Below are 25253 nucleotides of genomic sequence, written 5' to 3'. Positions count from 1 at the left end.
GCCATGCCCCTAATCAATTGAAAAAGTAAATATGGCGTTAACTGTGTAGGTTCTGGAATCGCGCGAATATTCTCCGCGTAACCTACGTCAATACGTTGTTGGCATTCGCGACACTCCGCATATGCAAGAATCCCCGCCCTCATCTCCGCCCCTGACGGGACATTTCCTCGTTTCCACGCCCCTAATCTCTGTGGGAAGGAAAGATGGCGATGTCACACGAGCGGGCACGGAGCTCTCATGGCGCAAGTGAAGGGACAGAGGCAGGACCGTCCCGATCCAGGCCTAAAAGATATAAAGCCACTAATATGGCGTTTGAAGAAATGGTGGAGTTGGTTTACATCATGAGGAGGAAGGATTATGATGGTGAATGTGGGCCCTACAAAACACCGAACCGTAGAAAGTCACACATAATGGACAAGGTGGCAAGGAGAATGAGGAGAATGTTTGGTGTCACCAGGTCAAAGGAGCAACTCCGGAAGCGCTGGTCCGATTTAAAATTGAGGGAGCCACATCACATGAAGAAGATCCTCAAAATTCTGCGTAAAAGTAAGTCCATATTATTTAAGGGGGGGGGGGAATGTCTGCAATAATGTGTTGACATGTATTTTTTCACATCTGCCTCCTTGGCCTGCTTGTACTTTTGAACACGTGTAGATACTGTATTGTGTTTATGTCAAATAACAACCCTTACCAAATTTCGTGAAATAGTAAACACGCGTAATATGACATTGTTTAGCAAAAATGCGACGTTACTCCAGGAACAACACACCTGGACATGGCTGACTGGCCCCAAACTTGGTTTTCCAACATTGTTGAATAGCAAAATCACAGAAATTAAATTGAGTGCATGTGACAGGCAAACAAGATTCATTCTCCAAAATGCAAATAAAGCTGATGTTTTAACATCTGGAAATGCAAAGCACCTGTGTCTCAATAATCAAAGTATATTTATTTGGAGGGTCGACGAGAATTAATGTTTTGGGGGGACATCCATGTGTGTCACTTCTTTGCAAAAAAGGGGCAGGATCAGAGCTTGGCCTAGAACTACGCCAAAAATGGAGGATTGCTGAAAGAATAAACAAACAAAAATCATCATAAATGTATCGTCTATGCAATGTGTGCGATTTATGATATCCAATATCTGTGTGCTGATGAGTATACCTTTTGTTTTTCCTTATTTCTTATAGGGGAAAGAAGACGCCAGCAATTGGAGGAGGCAGAGAGGGCCAGACACCCACAAAATCAAACACCTCCACATGTTGAGGAGGAGGAGGCTGTGGAAGGAAGAGAGGAGGATGTGGAAGGAGAAGAGGATGTGGAAGGAGAAGAGGATGTGGAAGGAGAAGAGGATGTGGAAGGAGAAGAGGATGTGGAAGGAGAAGAGGAAGGAAGAGAGGAGGAAGAAGTAATTTTGGACTTAGAATTTATAGCAGATGAAGGGCAAGTGGCGGAAGAACAATTTGGCGAATTGAAAGAAGGTGGATTGATGGATGAAGGAGGAGTCGAAGATGATGGGGAGGTGGTGGAAGAAGGAGGAGTGATAGAAGATGATGGGGAGGTGGTGGAAGAAGGAAGGAGTGATAGAAGATGAAGAAATTGGGGATGTGGAAATTATCAGGCCATCAGGTCAGTGTCACCCCTATATTAATAGGGCCAAACATATGCAGATAGGCTGGAAACTATTTACATATTTTGAATGCCAATTTGTTTCTTTTTAGGGGATGAAGATGGTGTAGCACATTTTTCACGTGCAAGTGCTTCTATAATTGTACAGCAAGTAATGGAGTGCAGCACGGAAATGGACAATATGCGGGAAAGGATGCTAGTCATGGAGCAGAATGTGCGAAATGTCATTTCAGAGTGTAGCACGGAAATGGACAACATGCGCCAAAGGATGCTAGTCATCGAACAGAATTACAAAAATATCATTGACATGATGGGCCGTGTCAAAGACTGAACCACAGAAGCCCATCCCCCGCCCATCCCCCGCCCACAAAACCCTTTTTAATTTTTGTACTTTATAATACGCCAAAATTTCTAAATGCACACACAGTGTGCCAATATGTGCTATCTGCCATCACAGACTATCTATTGTCTGTGCTTTGTGGGTACAAACCCCTCCTCGATCCTCAAGTAGTTGAGAGGAAGAAGGGTTTGCTCCCACAAAACACAGACATTGATCACCCATGATGTCAGATAGCACATGTGGCCATTTGTCTGTTTAACCAATGACATTTGGCGAGTTTTCACTGAATGTGTGCATTTAGAAATTTTGGCGTGTTCCAGTGTGAAAGCACACCATCCATGACTGACTGCTGTTCTTTTTTTAAATTTTTGTTTGGTGTTGATCTTTTTTGGTTTGTAAATGTTTACAGTTTCAGATCACAAAACGAACAAGAAATCTCACCTAAAGAAATAAGTTAACAAATTTTCTTTAAAAAAAAAAAAATCTTTTTGTTGTGTTAAAATCTTGTTGAAAAAATTATACACAAACAAATACAAAGCCAAAAAATGTTTTGTATAAAAACAATACCCAAACATTTCTAAATGTAAATAAATGTCTTCGAAACAAATACAAAAAACAAAAAAAAAAACATTAAAAAATAACCAAAAAAATTTCTACATAAATTATTCTGGGTTATTGAAAACCAAACTAAATAATAACTTTAATTTTGAACCAAAGTCTAAAAAACTTATGTTTAGAAGTGTGTATATATATATATATATATATATATATATATATATATATATATATATATATATATATATATATATCTATATCTATCTCTAGAGATAGATATATAGGAGACAAGCCCAAAAATTCTGGCGTATAGTTTCAGTGAAATTATTCTTACATTGTGTTTCGATCAGTATTATTGCTAATCACTGTCAATAAAGACAAAAAAATAAATAATTCAAAGCCAATATTTTGTACCAAAAATTTGCAGGAAATGTTTTCTGCAAAAAAATACACATTTCTTGTTGAAAAATGACTAAAATAAAAAAATTTAATTGTGACATCAAAAGCAGCAAAATGAGTGGCTTCTTATTTCTAGACTGAATACCCAGTTAGTAGATGAGTGAATAATGTGCAAATGTGGTTAGTTAATACATCTGAGTAAGTAAATTTGGCACTAGAAGTGCACTATTTTTGGAGAGAACCTGGAAGACAGAAAAATAGAGAAAAAGCAGTAATGACAAACAACTGTATAAAGTCCAATGGTCTAATTATTTATTAGTTGTGAGAATATTCCTTTCTTTGGGGGGCCGAATTAGAAAGAAATATGATCTGGCATAGCAATGGCCCCCCGACCCATGAAGTACTCAACATATTTGTCGCGTACCTCACGAGCAGATTGGGGGGCCAAGCCAGCGCGACCAGTGTCCAGGCCAGGAATGTTCTCTGAGGGTAGTCCTGCCTCAGAGCCCATGGAGGCTAGGTACGTCTGGGAGTGCCTGCGTAGAAAATTGTGCAAAATGCAGCAGGCAAATATAATGGTGTTCAATTTATATTCCGCCAAATGTATCGATGTCAGGAACAGGCGGAACCGGTTGCTGAGGATCCCAAAGGCATTCTCGACTACCCTCCGAGCCCTGGACAACCGAAAATTGAACACCTTCCTCTCTAAGGTGAGGGTCCTCTGGGGAAAAGGCCGCATTAGGTGAGGTCCAAGGCCGAAAGCCTCGTCCGCTAGGAACACAAACGGAAGTCCTTCCACATTATCTTCATCTGGTGGCAATGCCAGACCACCAGTTTGGAGACGATCATAGAAATCAGTCCGTGCGAACACTCCCCCATCTGACATCCGGCCGTTCTTCCCCACGTCCACATATAGAAACTCATACTGTGCCGACACCACCGCCATCAACACAATACTATGATAACCCTTGTAATTATAATAGTAGGACCCCGAGTGGGGTGGGGGCACTATGCGGACGTGTTTCCCATCTATTGCTCCACCGCAGTTAGGAAAATCCCACCGCAGTTAGGAAAATCCCACCGCTCGGCAAATTGGGAAGCCACAGACTGCCATTCCTGTGGTGTGGAGGGTAGCTGTGGGGACAAACAAAAAAAGAGATTTAGTACTTTGGCACATAAACATTGCAAACATAATCCTACAAGCATCCTTGTGCAACTTTACATTTTTAAAATAGCATTTTCAAATTATGAAGGGAGAATTTCGGGGCACAAATATATAGGCCCACTTAATTAATAAGAGACTCCACAGCCCTCTGATGGGGACAAAAACACTTTGAAGGGGGGGTGGGGGGTGTTTAAACTGTTTTTTGAAAACAAAAAAAAAAAAAAAAAGTGGCAAGGTGGGGGTTGGCCCGAAGATAGCATGCTGGACAGGTTAATATTGGGTAAGATCAAAATATGCAGGTAGGCCAAAATAAAAAGAACATGTAAAAGCTGATATCAACATGCATAGGGAGAAAAGGGAACGTTAGTTAAACACACAGCATATCTGGGAAATAAAATAAAAAGTTAGTTTGCCACATTATTAAAGACACATTGTGAGGTTAAAATGAGGAAACTTACCTTCATATACTCCTCGTGCATAACTTTAATGATGGCAGCACACGTGTCCGGTATGATGACCCCAAGCGCCTGCGGAGAGATGCCTGTCGAGAACTTGAGGTCCTGCAGGCTCCTCCCAGTCGCCAGGTACCGCAACGTGGCAATAAGCCTCTGCTCGGCCGTGATGGCTTGGCGCATCACAGTGTCCTGCCTCGTGATATAGGGGGACAGAAGATCCAGCAGACTGTTGAATACGGGGTCCGTCATGCGGAGAAAATTCCTATAGTCATTAGGATTATTCTCCTGGATTTCCCTAAGCAGAGGCATATGAGAGAACTGGTCACGCTGGCGCAACCAATTCTTGGTCCAGAAACGCCTCCGCCCCCTGTTTCTGGCCAAAGTACTGGAATAATGAACATATCCAGCAGCCATCCCATAAACAGCACCAACTCGCGAAAATTGACGCTGCTGCTCCATCATGGCTTCAAACCGGCCGGCTGGTCAGTCAAGAACACACTCCAACAGAAAGCACAATCAAATCCAGCGGTACCTGCAAAGAACGCACGACACACAGATACGAACGCACAGTACGAATCTGCAAAGCAGAACGAACTGCACGCCTGTACCCGAATGCCAACTACGTACCCACAAGCACACGCACTGAACGAGAAAATACTACCTGCTAAAGCCTGGAGACCGAGAAGCGCGAATCAGCTCTAACCAAACCTTCACTAACACGAGCAAAGCCGTAACTAGCAAAAGCGGAACAGAGGGCGTCGCCATTGACTTTGGCCTTTCCCTTTATAGTGACGTCAAACGTGGATTACGTGCACGCGTTCAGGTCCGCAGGGAAATATGGTCCGCTGGTGTGTACAAGCCAGCGGGCCAAATGAAAAAACAGCCTTGTACGCCGGAAACAGCCCGTCGGACATTTCGAGCGAACATGTTTGGTCGTGAGTACTCGGCCGTAGATAGGTACTGCAGCTCTCATTGGCCTTTTTATGACTCACCCCTCCTCCTTTCCTCAGGAGAGAGAGAGAGAGAGAGAGAGAGAGAGAGAGAGGTGTGCATGATGTCATAAGCCTAGGATTTTTACCAGGCAAGAAACAGAAAGTGAGCTGTATAAGGTATTTACTGGCAGAAAATAAATGTTTTGCTATCCAAAGTTAAAGCAACAAGGACAGAAGATTTAATAGATGAAGAAGATAAAAAAAAATTACTGAAGGTCTGTTTTAATGCATATAATGTATTAAGATAAAAAAAAAACGTTCTGCCTTTACAACCACTATAACTGTGGCTACCTTTATGATTTACACTTGCTGAGTTTTTACAACTGATTCTGGGGGAGAGGTTTATGGGAATGCTGGAGAAGTATTTAAACTAGGATTGGGGTGGGTGGGGGGGTGTTGTGAACTAGAATAACATCGGGCAGACAGGTCAGTTAGGGGTCAGACATTAATGGAGGGTGGAATGGGGATAGATGGGGTGAGGGTTATGGCAGGTGACAAAGTTTCCATGTCGCAAACAGCCATTTGTACTACTAAAAATTATATGAAAAACACCAGAGCAAAACAGAGAAAATGTATAAATACATTAAAGTGTTTATTCACCAATGCCAGAAGTCTGCCAAGCGAAATAGGTGAGCTGCTCTTCAAGGCCTAGACTGGAAGGGGAATATTGGCATTGAGAAACACAGAGCAGAAATGGTAATTCTTTAAAAAGACTGTTTGGGACCTCACTCCAAAGTACATTCCCATGGGCAATAAGTTTAAAAGGCTAAAAAAAAAAAAAATATGTGGCTCACGGTCCAAGTTAAAAAAAGCTATTAAAAAAAAAAGAAAATAGCTTTTAAAAAAGATAAAAATTAAGGAACACTAGTGTTGTTTAAATGTTACAAAGAATTTAACAGAATATGTAAAAAGGAAATCAAGGATGCAAAAATTCAAAACGAATGACAGATTGCAAAAGATAGTAGGACAAACCCCAAGAAATTGTTCAAATATATTAATAGTAAAAAAGTTAGGTCTGAGCATGTAGGCCCTTTACAAAATAATCTAGAGTGGGTGACTGGGGACAAAGAGAAGGCTAATTTAACAAATACTTTCTTCAGCTCTGTGTATACAAAAGAGCATGGGGGAGCTCATGTCCATAATGGGGGTGGTAGTGACAAAGCCCCAAATAATCCACAATGGCTCAAAAGTGATATGGTCCAGAAATATTTAGACAGAGTAAAGGTGGATAAAGCACCTGGGCCTGATGGCATCCACCCATGGATCCTAAAATAATTGAGCTCTGCAATTTCAAAGCCATTGTATCTAATTTTTAGAGACTCATTAATGATGGGAATAGTACCACTGGGTTGGCGCAGGGCCAATGTGGTGCCCATATTTAAAAAGAGAACAAAGTCTTCACCAAGTAACTATAGACCTGTTAGTTTAATTTCTATAGTTGGGAAGATACTGGAGAGATTAAAGGGGTTGTAAAGCTACATTTTTTTCCTAAATAGCTTCCTTTACCTTAGTGCAGTCCTACTTCACTTACCTCATCCTTCGATTTTGCTTTTAAATGTCCTTATCTCTTCTGAGAAATCCTCACTTCCTGTTCTTCTGTCTGTAACTCCACACAGTAATGCAAGGCTTTCTCCCTGATGTGTGTAACAAGCGCCGATGCGCTGCTGCTCCTCTCTCTGTTTGGGCGCTTCAGCGCCGTAGTGTGTTCCACGGTGGAACGCATACGGCGCTCGTGCGATGACATCATCGCCCGGCGCCGTGATGCGTTCCAGCCTGGAACACGGAAGTGCGTCTTATACGGCGCTTCATTCAAATCTCACTGCAATGTGTTACACCTGATCTCCTTCCTATAAAGGCTTGCATAGGAGATACAGGTGTTGTTCTATTACTGCCCATTACTGCCAGCCGTATGTTACACCAGTCGCTTCTTCAGCTCCCTATGCTGCAACACTGTTCCTGGAAACCACTACTTTGCTGCTGATGTCTTTTCTGCAATACAGCTCTCTGCAAACCAACTACAGGACATTTAGCAACCATCCTCCTTCATGAGAACTTTGTCTCCAATCTATAGAAGCTACAAACGGATAAGTAACCTTGCTACATTTATACTACTACTAGCTGAATACCCGGCGTTGCCCGGTCTTCCTATCTTAACCTTTTGGGGAGGAAAATCATAGTAATATAAATATACCCATCTTTTATATAAGGGTGTAGGTAAGGGTTAATTTAACTGTCATATTTTTTTATTTGGCATATAAGTAATATGTGTACCAGGTATTATTGAAATATCTCCAGGCGTACAGAAGTTATGTGGGAACATACATTTCCCATTGATTTGCATGGGACTTTAAACAGAAACCCCGACCCTCACAAATGGGGGTAGTTATTAAGGGATAAATTAACTATCCTATAGTTTAAGTGGACATATAAGTAACATGTGACCAAGTGTTATCGAAATATCTACAGCCGTTTGGAAGTTATGAAGTAACATGTATTTCCCATAGAGTTGAATGGGACTTAAAAGGAAAACCCCGACCATGGCAAATGGGGGTGGGTAAGGGTTAAACCACCTATCCTATGTTTGTTGCTGACATATAAGTAACATGTGTGCCAAGTTTCATGTTAATATCTTTAGCCGTTTGGACGTGATGCTGGAACATACATACATACATACATACATACATACATACATACACACACACGTTGAGTTTTATATATATAGATAGAAGATCTACTATTAATTTTTTAACTGCTGCCATAATGTTACTACATATGCCGTCTGCTTATCAACATGTTATGTGGGAGATACTACTATGCTAAATCCTGCTTGCTAAATACTAACTTAAAGGCTCAGCAACTTACATGATACCCATGCAATCTGTATCTAATATATGCAGCTATAAATACCTCATCTATGCATAATACATACCTGAGCTATACTACCTCTCTCATGCAACTAATAATGAGCTATATTGCCTCTCTCAAGCAACACTAATGTCTCAATAGGAATTACTTCAACCTAAACTACTTTGCTACGTATACGCAGGTGCTATTACGTTACTATAGTACATGCAGTATACAAGTACCCAGTTGTTACTACAGCTTTCAAATGATACAAGCTTGGCATAAGTACAAATGTCTTATAGGCCTTAGCCTCATGCCGCGTACACACAATAATTTTTCAGCATGAAAAAAAACGTTGTTTTGAAGCATGTTGAAAAAACAAAGTTTTTCCAACTTCATCATTAAAACGACGTTGCCCACACACCATCGTTTTAAAAAAATGATCTAGCAAAGCGTGGTGACGTACAACGCGTACGATGGCACTATAAAGGGGAAGTTCCATTCGCCATTGGGCTGCTTTAGCTGATTCCTTGTTAGTAAAAGACGATTCGCGCTCTTTTGTCTGTTACAGCGTGATGAATGTGCTTACTCCATTATGAACGGTAGTTTTACCAGAACGAGCGCTCCCGTCTCATAACTTGCTTCTGAGCATGCGCGGGTTTTTAACATCGTTTTAGCCAACACGATCATTTTTTACAACCCGAAAAACGACATAGTTTAAAAAGACGTTAAAAAATGCAGCATGTTCGAATTTTTTTTTGTCGTTTTTCAGAACCTGAAAAATGATGTGAAGCCCACACACGATCATTTAAATATTTTTTTTTTAAAACAACGTTTTTTTTCATGCCGAAAAATGATCGTGTGTACGCGGCATAATGGTTGGAACTTGTTCTCCTTAACACTATTCTTGGCTAAGGGTTGATGCTATTTCGTGGCATCTCCCTTAGTAACCTAATATATCCCTGCATGCTGCAGGTGATATCATGTAGAGAACCTCCAAACTCCTGTTACTAGGAGCGACGCCTGGGGTTCCTTACTTAATTCACGTGCATGTAGAGGTGTATTGGAATATAGTCCTTGAAGCTAAAATATATATTTTAATCGCTAAGGTCTGGTCGCATGTTGTAATGCTTCCATCCTTAGTAAATCAACGCCCTTCTATATGTGACAGGAAGATGATGTAGAGACCCCCCAAACTCCTGTTGCTAGGAGTGACGCCTGGGGCTAATACTGAGTTGTCGCATACAGAAGCGCATTGAGGTCCTTGTATCCACAGTTGTGATTCACTCCCGTTTCTCCAGTGCTGTTACAGTGTGGAGTGTCGTGCGCACCCCTCCCTTGGACTACAGGAGAGTCAGGATGCCCACTAACACACAGCTCCTTTCTCTATCTGCAATGTAGAGAGCATCCTGACTCTCCTGTAGTCCAAAGGAGGGGGCGAGCACGACACTACACACCAGGGAGAAAGCCTTGCATTACTGTGTGGAGTTACAGACAGAAGAACAGGAAGTGAGGATTTCTCAGAAGAAATAAAGACATTTAAAAGCAAAATCGAAGGATGAGGTACAGTAAGTGAAGGAGGACTGCACTAAGCTAAAGAAAGCCATTTAGGGGAAAAAATTTGTATCTTTACAACCCCTTTAATAAAAGACCACATAGATGAGTTCTTGCTGAAAAAAAAAATGATTTAAGCAACAGACAGCATGGAATCATGAAAGACAGAAGTTGTCAGACAAACCTGATTTATTTTTATGAAGAGGTACGGTAAGTAAAACCTTGGACAGAGGTGTGGCAGTGGACATGGTATACTTGGATTTTGCAAAAGCGTTCGATACAGTTCCGCACACTCGGCTCATGTGTAAAGTAAAGTCTACAGGCTTGGAAATATCAGTTTGTAAAAGGATAGAAAACTGGCTAAAAGACAGAATTCAGAGAATAGTGGTTAATGATTCTTACTCTGAATGGTCTAATATTATCAGTGGTGTACCCCAAGGTTCAGTGCTGGGACCGTTACTTTTTAATACCTGTATAAATGATATTGGGTCTGGGATCAAAAGTAACATTTCTGTCTTTGCAGATGACACTAAGCTATGCAGTGGAATAACGTCCTTACAGGATGTCTCCAATTTACAACCTGACCTCAATGCTCTGTCTAATTGGGTGACTATGTGGCAGATAGTGGGGCTAAGAATATGCATGCATCATACATACTAGGGGGAGTACAACTGGGGGAATCTGTAGTAGAGAAGGATCTGGGGGTTTTGGTAGATCATAAGCTCAATAATGGCATGCAATGCCAAGCTGCGGTTTCCAGAGCGAGCAAAGTCCTTTCTTGTAAGAGAGGTATGGACTCCAGAGAGAGAGATATAATTTTGCCCCTGTGCAAATCATTAATAAGACCTCATCTGGAATATGCAGTTCAGTTTTGGGCACCAGCTCTCAAAAAGGATATCAGGGAACTGGAGAAAGTGCAGAGAAGGGCAACCAAACTGATAAGAGGCATGGAGGAGCTCAGCTATGAGGAAAGATTAGAGGAGCTGAATTTATTCACTCTTGAGAAGAGGAGAATAAGGGGGGATATGATCAACATGTACAAATATATAAGGGGTCCATATAGTGAACTTGGTGTTGAGTTATTCACTTTACGGTCAACACAGAGGACACGGTGCATTCTTTACCTCTAGAGAAAAAAGAGATTTCATCTCCAAATACGGAAAGGTTTCTTCACAGTAAGAGCTGTGAAAATGTGGAATAGACTACCTCCAGAGGTGGTTCTGGACAGCTCAGTAGATTGCTTTAAGAAAGGTCTGGATACTTTCCTAGATGTACATAATATAACTGGGTACTAACATTTATAGATAAAGTTGACCCAGGGAAATTCAGATTGCCTCTCGGGGGGGGAAAAGTGAATTTTTTCCCCTGCTGTAGCAAATTGGAGCATGCTGTGCTGTTTTTTTTGCCTTCCTCTGGATCATCTGTGGGTATAGAATTGGGTATATGGTATTGCACGATATTTTTTATTTTATTTATTTATTTTGTGGTTGAACTAGATGGACTTGTGTCTTTTTTTAACCTGACTAATAATGTAACTATAGTGGCAATCACTGAAAATTGATTACATCTGATCACACCTGATGTACTGAAATCTCATTTAATGAGCCACTAAAAAGCCAGGTAAGTACAAATACCCCCCAAATGACCTCTTTTTGGAAAGTAGACAGTCCAATGTATTTACTAAGAGGCATGGTGAGTTTTTTTGAAGTAATTTTTTCCCACACAAACCCACAAAAAACCCTGGTGTCACAGACACTTACAGAATGGGAAAAGTTGTTGCACCGTGAGAAGCAACTGGCTTCCCCGGTCTGCGTGGAACTGGCCTTAAGTATGTCTGCAATGCAGCCTTGGATACAGCTCCCTTGCTTTCCAAAGCCTCAGTATCTGCTGTGGTGCTACGTCGCCTGATTTGGCTAAAATTCTGGTCCGTGGACCAGACTTCCAAGAAGGTTCTGGCGAATTTGCCCTTCCAGGGAGGGAGGCTATTTGGAGCTTCGCTGGACGACATTATTAGGAGTGTCACTGGGGGTAAGAGCACCCTTGCTCCCACAATCCAGAAAGGGTAAGGAGCCACGCCGTAAGCCAGGGCCCTCCTTTTCCACTCAGAAGCATTTTCTTTGTCAATCTGGGCCCGCAGGTAAGCGTTCCCAGGCCGACAAAGGGCCAGCTGAGAGACAAAAGCATCCCTGGGTTCGCAAGCCAAACAAGCCTACAAACAAATCTGCTACACCATGAAGGTTTGCCCCTGCCCCTTCGCGAGTTTGCAGCTCGATGGACCTCCCTGCTTTCCGATCGGTGGGTTTGCGAAGTGGTTTCATCAGGGTACAAGATAGAATTTCTTTCTTGTCCACCAAACAGATTTTTTCCCTCAAACCTTCATCTTCTTCCGGCTCGTCAAAACACCCTATTGCCTGACCACCTACTTTGTCAAGGTTTTCCTGTAATGATGTATTATCCTGTTCCGGATTTTATTCCCTGCATAATTTGGTATCCTCGCCAGACACTAAAATTTAGTTCAGGATTTCTATATCATTAATACATAAATTGAACAGCATTGGCCCCAAAACTGAACCAATTTATAAATAATGTATTCATGAACAAAATCTCAATTTTTAACTATCTCTTATGTCTCTGCTCACCTCTATGTTGCTCATATGTACAGTACCTAACAGTGATAATCGCAGAACTTTGAGAGGATGTATAGCATCTCCAAAGTTCCTAAACAGTGGAGTTTTACATAATGATGGGCTCTAGAATCAGTCGTGCTGACACCTTCTTAGGTGTACTCACGAATGCTTGTCAATCCAAGGAATGCAGACAACTGATGTGGGTGTTCATTTACCACCATTTATCACTGGGTGAAGATCTATGCTAGAGGAACCCTGGGGTTTGCTAGATGAGACATGTGGGTCAATCAGGCTCCAGACATGTAATCTACTTTGTTTACTGGCTATGCTGGTGCTTGTAACCCACAATAGAATAGAATGTATGTGTATGTATGTCTATATGGTGTTCTGTGAATATATTAATTAGACTATCAGGTAGAAAAGAATGAGTGTGTTAGTACATAGATGGTAACTATGCGACACCCCAACTATACAGTTCAATAGGAAGGCTTGAGTAAAATTCTCCTATCCATTATTTTAATCTATCTATGTGACTTTTTTTATTACATGAAAAGCAATATACTGTATATGTTTTACAAAAAGCTAGAATTCTGTTTGCATCTGTATGCAGACATATTTTAATGTGGACCTTTTTCTCCCTAGCTGAAGTCACTAGAAACAGCTGCCAACATTGCGAGGGAGCTTTCAGAACATACAAGAGGCCTTCTGAATGCTGGAGATATCACATATTCTGTTCGTGCCATGGATCAGCTGGTGGATTTACTGGATGTTCAGCTGAGAAACTTAACTCCAGGTGGAAAAGACAGTGCAGCTCGAAGTTTAAATAAGGTATTATTTTATTTTATTTTAAGTTATGTGACTTTCCACAGACATGATTTTTTTTACTAATATACATTGTAAAGTATTAGGAACATTTCTAGGATTGGAACACCCCTGGGTGCATTAAAGAGAGAAAACCTGCAGTGTTATGTGTGCCTTGGTGAACTCTGCATTTTGTCTGAACCTACCTTAGGATAACTTCATTAAAACAGCTGCTTCCTACTGGGGTTACATTGATAAATAAACCACCAGCCAATTCTTTGTGTGGCTGGTGGCTCTAAATCTTGGCTATCACGTACAGCGTTGGTCCTAAATGATGTACAGAAATCAATTACTGTGTATTTCTCAATAATGTGAGCACTATAAGGATCAACAATCACCCAAAGAGCTGGAACATGATATTCAGCCTCTCTTTCTGGACTTCTAGGTCACTGTGGTGGTATTGTCAACTCTTACTTGGTAGCCCCAGGAGTGGGCTGTTCACTGCAATTGAAAGACTTATATTTGAACATCCAAAGGAAAAATAAAAAACAACAGCACTCCACCAAATCTGTTTTAAAAGGTTGGTGTCAAACATTTCAGAGACGCATAGGCTTCCTGTACCAAGGTGACAATAACTGCATATGCAGTGTATCATACATGTATAAAAGGAAATGCAGCAATGAACTAATCAAAACAGAGGACACATTGGTACCACCCACCAAAGTTTACTCCAACTCCCTCCCTTCCCCATTATGATGTTGATGATGATGAAAATTATGTTTCTATAGAAATTAAGATAATGTCTGGCTAAAAACAAGATAGTTAAATGACTAACATGTAAACATTCCTGGTGTTTACCAGCTGTTAGAAAAGTGTGTTGGGGGGGGGGGGGCAAGCTATACATATTGGCTGTCCCCACACAGTCAGGGATATCTCTGTCATGGTGTACCTCAATGAACTTCTCATTACGTAGGGGGCTGCAGAAAAGCTTATGAATGGTTTTGTAGACTCTTAAGAGTTTTGGGTGTCTGGTAAAGTACCGTAAGCCCTGATCCCACCTCGATGTCAGCAACATTTCTGGACATACTGCTGTGAATGTCCTTCTTCCTGTTGGAAAATGAAAGCTTTCAGACAGCAACATCTTCCTCCCTCTGAATCAACATCACTCTTTCCATCTTTGAGGTACAACAACTAAAGGCCTTCCCTTTTTAAGGTGATTGTTTTGGCCCACTTTCATACCAGAGTCCTCCAAAGGAACATTCTGGCCAAGTGGACAGGTCCTCATTATCCCTAGTGAAGTAGATTCCTCTGTTGACACAGGTGAAGCTGGAATTGCTGTGGTGACTCCTATCATCCACTGTATTTTGTGGTCACTTCTTTCTCTTCCTGTATTTAAAATTTTCACCATGGATACAAGCCTCTCTGGGAAGGAAGGGATCTTTGGCAGTCTGCCAGTGTAGGATCACTGTGAGCAGTAGAAGGCTAATCTGCCAATCAACATTGCAGAGATCCAAGTGATATATCCATATCTTCTGCAGCATACTTCTTGGGCTTCTCGGTGAGTGTCCAGTTCTACAATACAACCACAGTAAATGGGACATCATTTTTCAGCTCTGTTGGTGATCCACATTCCAGAAGTGGATAACTGGATGGTAGACATTCTATTAAAAGCTAGATCCAGGAACCTCTAGATAGGAATCCCATGGTGTCTTCCCGTAATTGGAAACCTCACAGGTTTATAGCCCAGTCCTGGGACCCTCTCCTGGATGCAGCCGACACAAATTGCCTCGTTGGTCCCCAGCTTCTTAGTCACCTTGATGGTATGGCTATTGAGACCTAAGCTCTGTGAGAACACAACTTGATTAAGGCCTCGTACACACGACAGAGTTTCTCGGCAGAATTCACCGAGAAACTCGGTCAAACCCGGATTCTGCCGAGAAACTCTGTCGTCTGTACACTTTTGGCCCGATGGAGCCGCCGAGGAACTCGTTGAGAAAATAGAGAACATGTACTCTATTTTCTCGTTGTTCTATGGGAGAAGGCGGCCCGCCGAGCTCCTCGGCGGCTTCATCCCTGAACTCGACGAGGAACTCGACGTGTTTGGCACGTCGAGTTCCTCGGCCGTGTGTACGGGGCCTAAGGCTGTTATCTGCACCATGCTTTCGGGATCCCACAAATCTATCATTCTACTTGAAAAGCTGCCATTCTGTGATGTGCTCTCAGTGGCTTTAACCATAGAATATTTTCTATTGCTGGAGTCCTGAAGTTCCTGCAAGCAGGCCTTAACTAGAGACTTGTCTTAAGCATAATTAAAGGCCAAATCCCTGGTGTGTTCATTTTGCTCTAATATGCACTAGCCTTTCATTCTTTGATAATCATTTTTTACTAGAGTAGATACTTTAGTCAGACAGAATCAGGATCTTGCTGACCGTCACTCTGGTTTAATGTACTGACTTTTAGCTCATACAATAATTTGCATGTTGAACTTTTGTTATTTTTTTAATCCTAAAGAGTATTAGTATTGAGGTAGGGCATAAAGTACCAACATGATTTTGACAAAAATATGCACCTATGTTGTATATATTCAGTTAGAAGAATAGAAAAGGCAAGGTCTATGCATTATAGAATACACAGAAGGCAGGCAATTGGCATGTCATCGAATTGCTGAAGACAAATGAAATGAGACCTAATCGCAGACTGTTCACAGGAATAACGGTAAATTAACCACTTGCCAATCGCCTAACTGGGAATGTACCTCATGATTTTGACGTTAAAGTGGTTGTTTAGTCCCAGAATTTGTTTTTGTCACCTGTTAGGCCTCGTACACACGACCGAGGAACTCGTCGGAAAAGACACATAGTTTTCCTCGACGAGTTCCTTGTTAGGTTTGTCGAGAAACTCGACAAGCTTTCTTTGTGTACACACTGTCAAGACCAAATCTCCTCATTCTCAAACGCGGTGACTTACAACACATACAACTGCAGGGGAAGTTTGATTCCACTGGCACAACCCTTGGGGCTGCTTTTGCGAATCTCATGTTACTGCGTGTTAAGTAAAAGTTTGGTAAGCGACGATTTGCACTTTTCAGTCTGTTACAGCGTGACAAATGTGCTATCTCCATTACAAACCCTACTTTTACTGAAGGTGCGCTCCCGTCTCATACTTTATTCTGAGCATGCGCGGGTTTCTAAGCATACACACAAACGTGATTCTCGTTGAAAACCACCCCGACGAGGAACACGACGAGGAAATTGAGACTCCTGTCGAGGAAAAAGAGAACTTGTTCTCTTTTTTCCTCGACAGTTTCCTCGATGAAAAACGCACACACGACCGTTTTCCTCTGCAAAAAAGCTCCCCCACCAAGTTTCTTGATGGATTCTATCGGGGAAAACGGTCGCGTGTACGAGGCCTAAGGCCAAGGGCATAATGAGCTAGTATGCACCGCATACTAGTTCATTATGAAATACTTACCTTAGAACGAGGCATTAGTAACATACCTGGTCCACGCCGAGGTAGCTGACAAGTTGCCTCGGCATGTCTTCTGGGTATCGCGGCTCCAGCGCTGTGAGTGGCTGGAGCTGCGATGTTGTCACTCCCGCGCATGCGCGCAGGAGACTTATTTTTGGCAAGGTCCGGCGTCTGCTGGGCCTTCAGCCAAGAATCCCCTGTGCACATGTGCCGCTGCAGTCAGCAGCTCATTGTGAGGGGAATATCTCCTAAACCATAAAGGTTTAGGAGATTTTTTTTTATCTACAGGTTAGCCTTATAGGTTAGGCTTACCTGTAGATAAAAGTACAAAAAAAGACTATACAACCACTTTAAATACCAGGGTTATGGCTGCAGCTAGCTAGGTACCATAACACCGGTATTGTTTTTTCCCTTTGGCAGTCGGCTTCCTGATTAAAATTATCCCAGTGGCAGATTCGCCGCAAGATGACTTTGTAAGGCAGCTGGAGAGGCGCCACTCCCGTCGCTTCCCAGTCATTTTCAATCTTACTGGAGCCATCCATTAAGCTTGGAAAGATCCGATGCAGTCGTTTTTTCATTTTTAGTCTTTTTTGTTTATAAAAACCACAGAGGTGATTAAATACCACCAAAAGAAAAAAAAGACATCAATTTAGTTTGGGTACAACGTCGCATGACCGCACAGTTGTCAGTTAAAGTGACGTTAAAATGACGCAGTGCCGTATCACAAAAAATGGCCTGCTCAGGAAGTGGGCAGATCTCTCAATAAAGAGGACCCGTCATGCTAATTTTTATTACAAGGGATGTTAACATTCTAAATTAAAGCGCCCCATCCCTCCTTGCTCGCGCGCAGAAGCTAACACATACGTATGTCAACTAGGGGTGCGCATCTTCACCGGTCTCACGATTCGATTCAATTACGATTATCTGGTCAACGTTTCGATTCGATTCCGTGATGCATCACGAGGCCTGAAGCAGCCATGAGAGAGTAAGCGAGGAGGCTGAAGTATTCTGATTGTGCAAGTTACAGTAATGGTGGAAGAACCCCCTGCAAGGGCTACTGATGTCTTTTGTGAAAGTTCTTTTAAATAAAAGTGGGCTATCGTGCCCTTAAAAATACAGTTTTGGACTGGCACACTCATTGTAAACGCACCTACCACTTGAGTCTGAGCACCCCAATCTTAAAGTATGTACATTCAAATCGGAAGAAGGGTCTTAGGAATTAAAGCTCTTAAGAATAGACATTCCCCCTTTTTCACGGGACCAAAAGCTGTTTCATGGCCAGGTGTGGGCCATTCCTTCGTTATTTCTTCATCAATTAAGCAGGTAAAAGTTCTGGAGTTTAATAAGTGTGCTATTTGCTTTTGGAATCTATTGCTGTGAACCTACATCACGCGTTCAAAGGAGCTGTCCATGCAAGTGAAACAGGCCATTAAAAGGCTTCAAAAACATTAGGAGTGGCCAAATCAACAGTTTGGTACATTCTGAGGAAAGAAGAACGCACTGGTGAGCTCAGCAACATAAAAAGACCTGGACGTTCACAGAAGACAACAGTGGTGGATGATAGCAGGATCCTGTCTATGGTAAGGAAAAACACATTCACAACATCCAGACAAGTGAAGGACTCTCTCCAGGAGGTGGTCATATTGTTGTCAAAGTCTACAATAAGGAGAAGACTTCACAAGAGCAAATACAGAGGGTTCGCCACAAGGTGAAAACCATTTATAAACCTGAAGAATAGAAAAGCCAGACTAGACTTTGCCAAACAAAATCTAAAAAAGCCAGACCAGTTCTGGAAAAGCATTCTTTGGATAGATGAAACTAAGATTATTCTGTACCAGAATGACAGGAAGAAAAAAGTATAGAGAAAGCTTGGAACAGCTCAAAATCCAAAGCACACAGCGTCATTGGTAAAACATGGTGAAGGCATGCATGCCTTTCGTTTCCAATGATTTTTATTCAACAATTTTTACAAATACATTATCGACATTTGCCATTGCAATAAGAAATAGTCTTACATTAACAAGTCGTTGAACGTTCAGGTACATGACCGTTAAACCCATATGCCCTAAAGTCTTAATAGAGCATCCTTCACCTACTATGGTCCAGTCCAAACTAAACTGGCGACCCACCAACTGAACATCCATGTGATCTCAGGGTTCATTAAGCGGTTCAAATATCTATGAAAGGGCAAATTCAAAAAGAAAGAGAGAGAGAGTCAGAAAATCTGAAAGAAGAATAGAGGGTTGGGAGGGGGGGGTGTACTCCAGCCCCGGAGGAAGGCGCTCCCGAGCCTTTCTCATCTCGTTATGCAGTTGTGAGATAAGTGATCCAGGGGTCCCATACTTTGTCGAACCACTCAACTTTATCCTGTAAAATTGCAGAGAGGCGTTCCTTTACCATTATCCATGATAGTTTAGCTTTCAGTAGGTGAAAGGGGATTGTGGGGGACCTCCAGGATTTGGCTATAGATATTCTTGCTGCGACAAATATAAAGCCTATAAGTCTCTTCAGTTGTTTTGATGTCCCCTCCACTGGACGTCCCAACAGTGCCTGTTGGGGTGATTTAATGAGGTTCACTTGGGCCAAAGAGTATATAAAATTATATGTGCGTATCCAGAACCTTCTCACTTTCGGGCACGTCCACCAAGTGTGGAACATGGTACCGTCTGTGTTACATCCCCTAAAGCACTGTGGGGAGACCCCCGGGACAAAAGTTGCTACCAGCGCTGGAACCATATACCTATGCATCAAAACTGTATAGTTTGCCTCTATCAGAGAGGTATTAATATAAGATTTGGATGTACAGCGTACCATTGTGCTCCACTCTTCTGTTGTAAAGGTAGTTTCTAAATCCTGCTCCCATTTGTGCATGTAAAACAACTTTTTAGAAGTCAAGGATAGAATACAATAGATCTGTGATATGTGGGCAGTGTGTTTGTCTAAAGTCCTTCAGAGTTTTTCCATTGAGGTTAATGTGGTGAGGTCAGAAATGTGATTTAGTGTCGCCAAGAAGTGCGCTATCTGATTATAGTGGAAGATTTTCGAATTTGGGAGATGGTATTTTTCCTGGAGGATCGATTTAGACAAAAAACCTCAGTGGTCACAAAGATCTGCTATTTGTAGCAAGCCTTTATTAGTCCACCATGTGAAATTGTGGGGGTGAAGATCCAGGGTGAATGAGGGATTGTTAAACAATGGAGCCAATGGGATATGTAGGGATTTAAATCCATAGGTGGTTACCATTTGATCCCATAAATTTAGAGAAAAGGATAGAGTTGGGCACAAGATGGCATGCATGTCTTTCAGTGGCACTGGGTCATTGGTGTTTATTGATAATGTGACAGAAGACAGAAGCAGCCGGATAAATTCTGCAGTGTTTGAGATATACTGTCAGCCCAGATTCAGACATTTGCAGCAAAGTTGAATGGACGGTGCTTTACAATACAGAAGGACAATGATCCAAAACTCACTGCAAAAACAACCCAGGAGCTTTTGAATGAAAAGAAGTGAAATATTCTGCAATTGCCAAGTCAATCACCTGATCTTAACCTAATTGAGCATGCATTTCACTTGCTAAAGGCAAAACTAAAGGCAGAGACAAAGCACTGAAGACAGCTGCAGTTAGAGCCTGGCAAAGCATCAAAAGGAGGAAAGCATCTTTGGTAATGTCCATGGGTTCCATACTTCAGGTAGTCATTGTCAGTAAAGGATTCTCAACAAAATAATAAAAAGTAACATTTTATTTATGATTTTCTGCATTTGTCCAATTACATTTGAGCCCCTGACAATGGGGGGACTGGGTATAAAAATGGCTGCAGTTCCTTAAATTTTTACTTTGATACTTATGTGCAACCCCTTGAATTAAAGCTGTAAGTCTACACTTCAAACTAATTTGGATTGTTTTATTCTAATTTTATTCTGGTGGCATACAGAGCTTAAAAGTATGACATTTGTGTCCAAATATACTGTATATGGACCTAACTGTGTGTGTGTATATATATATATATATATATATATATATATATATATATATATATATATACATACACACACTTCTTTTGCCACTTCGATACCGGACACTTTAACCCCTTTCCTTTCAGCTTTCAGCGCTGTCACACTTTGAATGACAAGTTTGCAGCCATGCGACATTGTACCCATATGACGTTTTTATAAATTTTTTTCACACAAATAGAGCTTACTTTTAGTGCTATTTAATCACCGCTGATTTTTTTTTTTTTTGATATATAAACAAAACAAAAAATCGTAGTTTCTGTTTTAACATTTTGCAATTAAATTATTTTTTTTCTTTTCTACAATTTTAATTTTTTTACACACAGTGACCAGAGCAATACAGTGCTGAAAGCTAAAACTTGGTCTGGGCGGGAAGGTGTATAAGTGCCCTGTATGGAAGTGGTTAATGCCCCTTTAAGACCCTCCTACTGTTTTTGTGAAATTTGACTGACCACACACACTATTTGATGTGATTTGAAGGGTGTGTGTGGGGAGGGGTTTGTGAGGCTGTGGTTAAGTTCCAGCACATACTGTTTGAGAAAAAAAGCCCTGGTTAAAATGAAATTCAAATTGGCCACTTAACACTCCCACCATGGGCTCCACTCTGTATTCACACTTGTACTTCTTAAAAGCAGTAGTGGAAGATGAAGAAATAGCTGCAGCTGGAGGACAGACCAGAGCTACACAGGCACAAAGTGTTGCAGAGGATCTCCTGGATAACACCACATGCAGGTGGAGCAGTGCGTGTGGCTTCACATTTCAAAAGACCTCCTTCTATGTCAAGTCAATATTAGCCTGCATATTGTAATATTTTTCTGTTTGTTGCCCATGTATTGTAAGGATTTCCTCTTTTCTGTAGACATGTGCAGTTTGTTTCATTCTGAATAGAAATTCGGACACATTTTTCAATATTCAGAAATATAGCAATTGCAATCACAAAAGGAATGAATAATAAATAAATGGAACTGGCGCCAATAGTGAAACAAAAAAGAAGAGAAGGGTTGCTGCACTTGAAATTAGTGAAGACTAATAGAGAATCGATGCTGTGATAAAGGGCGCTCCCAATACAATCACTAAAAATGAAACATGATTTATACTAATAGTATATATACATCAGTGATCTTGTATAAACATGTATTAGTGAATGGCTTCACTTTATACATGTGCACAAATATTTCGGAAAAAAATCAATTAATATATTTATGATTGCTCAAATAAATATATCATGAAAAGTTTATAACAGCTCCAAAATTGTTTTTAGATGATTCCACTCCAACACCACGTGAGAAATAAAATCAGTGTTCCAGATAATGTTCGTGACAACAAAATGTGCTCACCAGATGGCTCTGGCTAGCAAGTGACCATAAGACATGAAGTACCTCCTCAAATCCTGGAAACCATTCAACTATCTTTTTCCAATCAATCGTTCACATGTGTGGTGAACTTGATCGAATGAGCCCGGGAACAGCCAGCTCAAATCTTTGTTATCTATCCTCTGCTCCAATCTCCCACATCTAAAAATCAAGCTCTACCAAAAAGAGCCAGGGGAAGCAGATATAGGGGTTTATTGTTTGTTTATTGTTAAAAAAAAATCACAATATTTCCAGTATCAGTATATCTGAAACACCCAGTGCGGTGGAAGTCCGTTCAGACAGCGCTATCTGACCAGCGGTGTATACTGTACATTAGGCAGCCCCCCAGCGGAAGTGACGTGGCATGCGTGTCAGACCTAACTTCTATGGCTTCCGTCATCAGGGAGTCGTGTGCTGGAACGCAAAATGCATAGAAAGAAGCTAGGTCTGACACGCACTCCACATCACTTCCGCTGGGGGGTTGCCTAATGCACAGCGTACACCGCTGGTCAGATAGCGCTGTCTGAACGGACTTCCACCTCTCTAGGTGTTTCCGATATACTGATGCTGGAAATATTGTAAGTGACAATTTTTAACAAAAAAACAAACAATACTACACTATGGGGTTGATTTACTAAAGGCAAATCCACTTTGCACTACAAGTGCACTTGGAAGTGCAGTCGCTTTTGATCTGAGCAGAAGATCTGAAAAGCGGGGAAGGTCTGCTGATTTTATCATCCAATCATGTACAAGCAAAAATGCTGTTTTTTTCCCCTTGCATGTCCCCCTCAGATCTACAGATACTGCACTTCCAAGTGCTCTTGTAGTGCAAAGTGAATTTGCCTTTAGTAACTAAGGGCCAGATTTACGTGGAATCGCGGCGGCGTAACGTATCCTAGATACGTTACACCGCCGCAATTTTTCATCGCAAGTGCCTGATTCACCAAGCACTTGCGATGAAAACCTACGCCGGCGGCCTCCGGCGTAAGGCGGGCGAATTTAAATGGGTGTGTGCCATTTAAATTAGGCGCGCTCCCGCGCCGGACCTACCGCGCATGCTCCGTTTACGAACTCCCGCCGTGCTTTGCGCGCCGTGACGTCATTTTTTTGAACGGCGGCGCACGTAGCGTACTTCCGTATTCCCGGACGGCTTACGCAAACGACGTTGATTTTTAAATTTCGACGCGGGAACAACGGCCATACTTTAGACAGCAATACACTTGCTGACTAAAGTTAAGGCACCAAAGAAAAAGTGTAACTTTGCGACGGGAAACTAGACTAGCGGCGACGTAGCGAACGCGAAAAAACGTTGTGGATCCGCCGTAACTCCTAATTTGCATACCCGACGCTGGTTTACGACACAAACTCCCCCCAGCGGCGGCCGCGGTACTGCATCCTAAGATCCGACAGTGTAAAACAATTACACCTGTCGGATCTTCTGGCTATCTATGCGTAACTGATTCTATGAATCAGTCGCATAGATAGAAACAGAGATACGATGGCGTATCAGGAGAAACGCCGTCGTATCTCCTTTGTGAATCTGGCCCTAAACCCCTATATCTGCTTCCCCTGGCTTTTTTTGGCAGAGCTTGATTTTTAGATGTGGGAGATTGGAGCAGAGGATAGATAACAAAGATTTGATCTGGCTGTTCCCGGGCTCATTTGATCAAGTTCACCACACATGTGAACGATTGATTGGCAAAAGATCATTGAATGGTTTCCGGGATTTGAGTAGTTACTTCATGTCTTATGGTCACTTGCTGGCCAGAGCCATCTGGTGAGCGCATTTTGTTGTCACTTTGGGTGAAAAGTCACGAACATTATCTGGAACACTGATTTTTTTTTTCTCCACATGGTGTTGGAGTGGAATCATCTAGAAACAACTTTGGAGCTGTTTTGAACTTTTCATGATATATTTGTTTGAGCAATCATAAATATATTAATTGTTTTTTTCTGAAATATTTGTACACAAATATAAAGTGTATAAAGTATAAGTAAAGTCATTCACAAATACATGTTTATACAAGGTCACTAATTTATATATACTATTAGTATAAATCACTTTTTGCATTTTTAGTGATTGTATTGGGAGTTCCCTTTATCACAGCATTCACAAAAGGAATGAGTTTAAACAAATCTGAAATAAATTACAACAAAACAACATTTTTTGTTTGAATTCAAATCGAATTGAGTTGGAATTTGAAAATGAATTTGAATTTGAAAACAAATTTTAAATGTAAACATGTTGCTGACTATTGCTGATTTCCTAAAAGAATGTATGCTGTTTTACCAAAGGGTATTCAAATATTGATTTCATTTAGATTTTTCTTCTGTTTGCTCTCTGCATTTTTAAAATTTATAAAAATAAACATGTAAAATATATATTTTTGAAAGAATTCTTACTTTTTATTATTTTTTTACACCTGCCCAAAACTTTTGCAAGGTACTGTACATAGAGACAGCAAAATGTTGACATCAGATATTTATTTTATAACTTAGAGCACTTAAAATATTCTAAAAAAAGCCTTATTAATACAAAGAAGATTGATGTGTCAAAAATAAAACTGTCAATATTTCTAGTGAATGAATAAGTTTTGCTTCATTTGTATTCCAATCAACATGCAGTATATGCCTTTTATAACCTACAACCCTTCAATTTTTTTCTGTTTTAATCCTTTTATTAACCACTTCCAGATCGACAACGAAAAAGTGTCACTAAGGCCCCTTTCACACAGGACAGCAAAGGTGTGATGGCGGTATAGCGGCGCAATTTTTAGCGTCGCTATACCGCCGTATTTACCGCAATATTCGGCCGCTAGTGTTGCGGTTTTAACCCCCGCTAGCGGCCGAAAAAGGGTTAATACCGCCGGCAATGCGCCTCTGCAATGGCACATTGCCAGCGGTGTTAGCGCGGTTTCCCATTGATTTAAATCGGAAAGGAGCAGTATAGGAGCGGTAAACACCCCTCTCCTATACCGCTCCAAAGATGCGGCTAGCAGGACTTTTGGAGCGGTCCTGCTAGCGCACCACTTTAATGTGAAAGCCTTCCAGCTTTCACATTGAA

General features: G+C 41.4%; 1 protein-coding gene across 18 annotated transcripts in view; it reads left to right on the top strand.

Moving 5' to 3' along the window:
• The window catches only part of ADGRL3 (adhesion G protein-coupled receptor L3), a 1059382-nt gene that overhangs the window by 487081 nt on the left and 547048 nt on the right, over positions 1–25253 (top strand). For all 18 annotated transcript variants that reach the window (XM_040322560.1, XM_040322545.1, XM_040322548.1 and 15 more), the window contains one exon: positions 13200–13385. In XM_040322560.1, coding sequence (XP_040178494.1) covers positions 13200–13385 — 186 coding nt within the window. The remainder of the gene's footprint in view (positions 1–13199; positions 13386–25253) is intronic.

The sequence above is a fragment of the Rana temporaria genome, chromosome 1, assembly GCF_905171775.1.
Source record: "Rana temporaria chromosome 1, aRanTem1.1, whole genome shotgun sequence".
Classification (NCBI taxonomy): domain Eukaryota; kingdom Metazoa; phylum Chordata; class Amphibia; order Anura; family Ranidae; genus Rana; species Rana temporaria.
Note: the sequence above shows the minus strand (reverse complement) of the source record. Positions and strands in the feature narration are given on the sequence as shown.